The 6,940-nt window shown below is 38.2% G+C and overlaps 1 protein-coding gene across 3 annotated transcripts; it reads left to right on the forward strand.

Moving 5' to 3' along the window:
* Positions 1-915: 915 nt before the first annotated feature.
* Positions 916-6,201, forward strand: LOC145048194 (uncharacterized). 3 transcript variants are annotated; one of them, XM_078996629.1, is made up of 4 exons: positions 916-1,140; positions 1,219-1,360; positions 1,791-1,855; positions 2,513-6,201. In XM_078996629.1, the coding sequence occupies exon 4, from the start codon at positions 2,812-2,814 to the stop codon at positions 4,192-4,194; it is 1,383 nt and encodes a 460-aa protein (XP_078852755.1). In that variant the 5' UTR covers positions 916-1,140; positions 1,219-1,360; positions 1,791-1,855; positions 2,513-2,811; the 3' UTR covers positions 4,195-6,201. The 3 variants fall into 3 exon arrangements, with proteins under 3 accessions (XP_078852755.1, XP_078852754.1, XP_078852753.1); XM_078996628.1 differs by having other exon boundaries at positions 916-1,096; XM_078996627.1 differs by lacking the exon at positions 1,219-1,360 and having other exon boundaries at positions 916-1,096.
* The last annotated feature ends 739 nt before the right edge of the window (positions 6,202-6,940 follow it).

The following is a 6,940-nucleotide window of genomic DNA, read 5'->3' on the forward strand; positions in this document are numbered from 1 at the left end:
TTGAGATCGTATTCTGATAACTATTTTATTGTGATATATTTTTGAATGATTAAAATGGATAAATAATGTTTATGGTTGAATCAAAAATAAAATTTATACATTGTGATTTTGGTACATTACATATTCTCCAAAAATTCCTTGGCCAAGACCGATGAACCAAATTTGATAATGACCATCATACATCATGCATGCTTGACCTTTGCACATTTGTCATAGTGGATGGATAGAAACGTCGGTAGGTGACCAAGGTGATACAACGACTTTACTTTGCCAATAAGAGCATACCCCTGAGTTCATACATAAACGAATTGGTGTGTGATCGGGAGGTATATGCCTAAGATCAGAGGGTGTGGGAGGGACTCTTCCTCACTTTTGGTGGGCCATACCTCTCTTTCCCTCACCTAAAAGCTAAGAAATGGGTGGGAAGCCCTTCCCCCACTTTTTTTTTTAATATATTTCATACATATATTATACTTATTTTGTAGGGAATTAAAAACCATGAATTTTAATATATTTTTTTATATTTTTATAATAGGTATATAATTTTATAAATATTAAAAAAAAAAAAAAGCGTGAGGAGAAAGAGTGCGGCACCCTCTCCCCCCACCTTTTTTCCCGCATTTCTTTCCCTCACCTACAGAGTGGTGTGCAGGTTCCCTCATCCCTTTCCCGCACCCACTCCGTCCGACCTAAGAGAGGCCTTGGTTCTATGATTGGTGCTGGCATCTCCTATATAAAAGCGTAAGTATTTAGTAAATAAATATATTATTTTATAAAAAATAGAAATCAAACTTTAATGGATAGATTTAAGCTGTTTTATATATTAATAAATAGATGATTTAATAGGAAGTCTTAATTATGGAAAAGTTTTAAATATAAAAGTAAATAAATAACTAACCGTTAGAAAGTCGAAAGGGTTGGGTCGGTGTGCATAATATATCTCAATCGTCCGCTCTCACAGAACCAAACTCCGCCGGTTGCCGGAAAGCTTAGACCGATCTCTGTAAATCCGGTCCCCGGAGACCCAAACACCCCCAGTCCCAATCCTTGGCAGGAGACTCATCATGTCTTTAATCCAAGAATCATCAAGATTGTTGTAAGTTTCAGGGGTTTCTGTACTAAGATGCTGTAATTTCCTCTGTGAGTTTAAAATTTATGTAGGAATGAGAAAAATCGAAGATTAATTGCTGTTTTCTTAGTTCTTTCTCTTCGCATCAGGTTTTCTGGTTTTACCCTGTCTTCGTCTCCATTATCTCGATGGCGTTTCTATATCTGTAAACAACTGATTTTCTGGGTTTAAGTAACTGAACTAGTTTCATTGCATCTCAAAAGGGAAGGAAATTACAGACTGTTTCTATAGGTTTGTTGATCCTTTCGTTGGGGATTTTCTTCTTTTTCTTTTCATTGGGAGTTTTGCTGTAAAATCTAATATAGCGTGTCTGCTGTGTTTAGATGGTTTTGTTGATCAATTCGCCAGTGTTCTTGTGTGTTTCGATGGTTTCGTGAATGTCTTTCAGAATCCCTTCAGCAGTTTTATGAACAAACAATATTATCAGATCACAGTTTGTTGTGTTTGTGTTTCTTTTCCATTGATTCGCAGTTATGAGCAAAGTAATTTGGTCAAAGTAATTCCGTTTGTGATAGTGCTTACTCGATTTTAATCTTATTGTAATATTGGCTAATAACAACACATAAATCTGCCACATTTATGTATTTATATTCTACCTTTTTCAGCTATTATCATCTAACAAATCCTCTTTTTGTGGCTATTTGATACAATAACTTAACAGGAGCAGTTGAGAGCACCTAGAAATCTGGAAAAAAAAGCTCACCATTATACGATGCAGATGCAAAGGCAAGAAGCTAAACTACACTTATTAGGCTTAACATTCATGACATTTTGTTTCCATTTCTGTCATTAAACTCTCAGTAGTTTCGTTTTATTAAGATATTCTATAGCGTTATGTTTTCAAGAATTAACCTATTAAGAAATTATACTTTTTTTAAAATCTTTTTCCTTATAAAGAGTACATGAAGATTTAGCCTATTAAGATATTGTACTTTGAAATTTGAAACCTTTTGATTTTGGTTACCCGATTATGGCATTATACCTTCAATTACATTGTACTTCTGTTTTTTTTTTTTTTTTTTTTTTTTTTTTTTTTTTTTTTAGCATTTGAAGACATTGAATTTTCCCCAAGACATTGTACTTTGGCTATCTAAACTTTTTTTGATTTTGGATATCAAATACAGTATTACAGTTCAAATCTTTATCAATACATTGATTTAATTTTTTTTTCTATTAATTTATTGTAATTTGATAATCTAAACATCTATGAAACTATACTAATAATTATAGCGTTATATTTTTGAAATCCAACATTATAATTTTAGCATTGTACTTTGTGTTATAGAGACATACTTTGAAAATCTAACTTGCATTTTAATGGTGGATTTGGGGGTTTTGACAAACCCTAGATCCAAAAATTCTCACTTGATTTTGGTGTTTTAGTTTCTCAATCTTGAAAGGGGCAAGCTTGGGGAGGTTAAAGAAGATCTTTTCCATCAAGAACAACACGATCCAACACATGATTCGGTAAATTCTTTCCAACTCCTAACCTTTGAATTTTGTGTTCTTGAGTCAAATACTTGAGAGTGTGGTCTTTTTGGACTTGATTCTTAGTTGGAAATCTTTGAAAACCAAATTTCCCGCGAAATTTTGGTGGCCAAGTTCAAAGTTGACTGGACCCGTCAACAGTTGACTTTTTGACATTTTGACCCGTTGACTTTTAATCTGTCCCAAACTTGACTATGGAAGCTACATCTTCCAAAAGACCAAGACAAACCAAATCATCCACCCGCCGTCGGAAGCCTAGATCTCCATCACCTCCATCCAGATCTCCCTCACCTCCATCTAGGTCCCCAACACCCCCAGCCGACCCGTCTCATTTTGGTGTCGTATGTCTTGGCCCAGTTCAACAGGGCAAACTTGAGTCATTCCTTAAACGAGGTCATGCCATCCAAAAATTCGCGCATGTTCCAACTTTGAAAGAGTTGCATGTTTACAATCAAGTCAAAACCATGTTTCGCAACATATGGTGGCACGGCTTGTTGAGGGTCCATGAATTGAGCTATAAAGTCCCAACAGCTAAGTTTCTATCCTCAGTTTATTTAGATCATGGGATCCTCTACTTCCGTCTAATGAATCAAGACTATGAGATCTCCTTGGATCAAATCAATGCCATTGTGGGGGCCCCAACGGAAAACACATTTGGCCCCACTGATCCAATCCAAGGATACTATAACATGACTTGGTGGACCCAGCTCACCCAATTACATCCATATGTCTCTAGCGCTGCTAAAGCCTCATCACTTATCCATCCTGTGATTAAGGTAGCTCATAGAATCATTGCTTCACTCGTCGCCCCTAGAGAGGAGCGAAGCACCATTAGCGCGCTGGAACTTAAAATCCTTTATGCAATGACCCATCCTGAGAATAACCTCATTCCTCATTATGGTCGGTTTCTGTACCACAAGCTCATCCGCCTTAGCGCATCCCGATCGGGAAAGATTGTTTGCGGGGGTATTGTCAGCATGCTCGCCAAGAGCGCCCACATCCGAGCCCCATACCCCGGTCCCCACCAGCCACTGTCGGGTGAGCCTTATCTCACCACCACTGTCCTTGAGTCCATGCGACTCTTCCGCTCGGCAGGTGATGGTACACACCATTGGACCGTGGGTCAAAATCATGATCCCAAGCTCCTCATCACACCAGAAAATAAAGGCATTCTTGATTTCCGAAATCCCATTCATATGACTGATTGGAAAATCATTCCATACATCTTCCCCCAATCTTATTACACCGAGGTCGATGAGCAAAGCGAAGAAAACGAGGAAGATGGTGATGATGATGAAGAAGAGGAGGAGCCTCACCATGCTTCTCCCACCGGTGGTGGCAGCTCATCCCATTTTGCTGCACCCCCGCCTTATCATCAACAATATATGGACGAATTCCAATCAATCCATACCCGCCTCGACACCTATCAGCAGGATATTACCAGCCTGACCCAGAATTTTTCCACCTTCACCACCCAGTACGCTCGGGATCAAGAGCGTCAATGCAAACATGAGGAGGACTTCTGGGCTTGGACCCGAAACCCCAGCTACTATCCTCCTCCTCCACCTCCGTTTTAGGTTGTTCCACCCTCCCCGAGCATCGGGGACGATGCTTATCTTTAAGCTTGGGGAGGGGTAGACTTGTATTTTAGGTTCATTCATTCTCATGCATGCATTTTCTTATTTTCAAATTTTTCTTATTTTCAAATTTCATTCAAAAAAAAAAAGTGTACGAGATGATGACACTCTTTACATACAATTGCTCCATGAAATGAAAAATACCGAAGCAACCGGATTGTTACCGGAAGCATAGAATCAGCTGTCATAACTAGGGGACCCAAATACCGTAATTCAAGACCCTACCCTCAGATAATAAAAAAAAAATTATATTGAAACGTTTTTTGGGCGGTAATAACAGCTTTAGGATGATTTGCTTTTGAATGTTTAAAAAGAATCTTTATCGGCAACTCTGAACCCACAAAACACGGACCTATTTGTTGACACGCGTTACCCCCGCGGTAACAGAGAGCTTATGTATCAGACCCACACAGTCAAGAATGAAGGAAGCGTACAACTGTCATATCCAGTACCCTAATCAGAATTTCAAATGCCAAAACGAAGAAATCTAAAGAAATTCCACAGATGAAGATTGAAGAATCCAAATTCAAAACGAAGTACAAATCAAAGTTCAATCAAATCAAAAGCCAACTCAAGTCAAATATAGCGAATGAAGAACTGTGTGATATGATACTTGTGGCTCTCGAAAAAGTGAAAGCATAGGAGCTAATCCCCTTTGGGTGGGCTCACTGTTTCAGCGAAAGCTGATTCGCCGTGACGGGTTCTTAAGGAGGCGTCGATTCTGATTCTTAGCCATCTAGTCTTAAGGACATGAAATCCGGACTATGTTATTTTCGCCCATAAAGCTTAGTAAGGTATAAAGATTAAATAAAACTTTGGTTGGATTATTGGGTTACACCGTTTCGGGTCTTCCTCACATTGAGAGTCTGTGATATGTGGAAGGAAACAGGATGGTTGCCAAGGTATCAATGATCGAAGCCCTATTGATGTAAAGTCTGATCGTACCTTTATTTAGTTACAAAAGTACATATTTTGTGTTTGTTCCTAATCTTCTTTTCTTTTGCTTCATTTTGTTTCTCAGGTGCATTTTGTACATATTTCCGTGGCATTACATTGCATGCATTCATTCTTAACCTTTAGGATCCTTCATCCCCTTTTCGTTCTAAGTTTTTCTTTCTGCCATCTAGAAATCGTCCTGTTGTCCGATTCTTGTTCTTTCTTGAGGACAAGAAAGGTCTAAGCTTGGGGAGATTTGTTTGGTGCTACTTGTGCACCTTTTTGCACACCTTTCAGTCCCATTTTATGCATATAATTAGCACAATTGTTCTTCCTTTTCCTTGCATTTTATCATATTCATTTTAGTCTCTAGAACAACCTTATTTGCACACTTCTATATCTTTTTCAGGTAACCCGGAGGTTGGAACGCGCTTTGGGAAGTGTCGGGAAGCATTGGTGGAGATTTCGGGGCGATCGGGCGAAGAACGAAAAAGTTGGAAAAATCAAGTTTGGATTTGGAGTCAGAGAGGTACACGGGGCGTGTTGAATTTACACTGAAAAGTGGGCACGGGGCATGTTTGACCAAAATGGGAGCTGTTGACCATGCTGAACACGACCCGTGTCAGTTTAGTGCAAATAAACACGGGGCGTGTTGCTGAACACGACCCGTGTCAGTTTAGCCTATTTTAACACGGGCCGTGTTCGACCCAAAAACCAACTTTTGGCAGTTTTTCCTATCTTTCATATTACGGGTTGAGGGTCATTTGGACAGAAGAAGAACATACCAGAGCACCATTGGAGAAGGGAATTCGAAGCTTTTTGCAAGGGTTTGTCCATTAACCATTTGGAAACATTAATTCTTGTTTTTGTAAGTTGTAATTACACTTAATTTCATCTTTTAGACTTGTGATCTTGTTCTAGCCATGTGTGGCTAGAACCCTAATTTCTCCAATTTCATGTTTTGACTTCTTGGTAGTGACTTCATTCATATGACATGATATTTGTTCTTAATTTCTATTTAATGAATTTGATTTTGCTTCAATCGAATGTTTGATTCTAATTATGATTCCTATTGGCCATTTGAATTAGGGTTAGGTCATTCAAGTTATCTCTTTTACAAAATCCGTAATTGTTTTGTGAAATTGAACAAGTAACAAACATTAAATTAATCTCTATTGAATGAATTTGGTGTAAATCTTATTCATACACTTTTACACTCCCGAGCTTATGAGGGGTATTGGGTGTTGTTGGGAACATTCACATAAAGCTTCATGCAATCTTATAATCTAATCCTAAGAGCTTGTTTAGATTAGGTTAATAAGGTTAGGGTTAATCAAAGAGCTTGTTTTGGTTAATTAATATGGTGAATAGGAAGTGTTAGAGCTTATTAGCACTTTCAAGTACCAACTTAAATAGAATTGAACGAATATTGTGTCATCTTGGAGTCACATTGCTAAATTGTCATACATGGGGTTGGAGTCCTCACAAATTCTGAATTTAATTCACGCATTTAATTGATTGCTTATGTTTTTAATTATTTGTTTAATCATTACATTCTAAACCCCCCCTCTCTTTACTATTGGTGACCATAGTACCTTGTGCAAATAGGTATAGACCAATTGTCCTGTGTCTCTGTGGATCGACCCTGCTTGCCTTTTACTACCTTTTAGTGCAATATAGTGGGATTATTTTGGAGTATATCGTACCCCTTTATTTGTTGGGTTTGACACGCCTAACACTGTCTTAAGCA

This window comes from Lactuca saligna, chromosome 5 (genome assembly GCF_052625555.1).
Source record: "Lactuca saligna cultivar CGN05327 chromosome 5, ASM5262555v1, whole genome shotgun sequence".
In the NCBI taxonomy this organism is placed as follows: domain Eukaryota; kingdom Viridiplantae; phylum Streptophyta; class Magnoliopsida; order Asterales; family Asteraceae; genus Lactuca; species Lactuca saligna.

Coding starts and splice junctions, on each gene's coding strand:
- LOC145048194 (XM_078996629.1), top strand. CDS start 2,812: ATGGAAGCTACATCTTCCAAAAGACCAAGACAAACCAAATCATCCACC.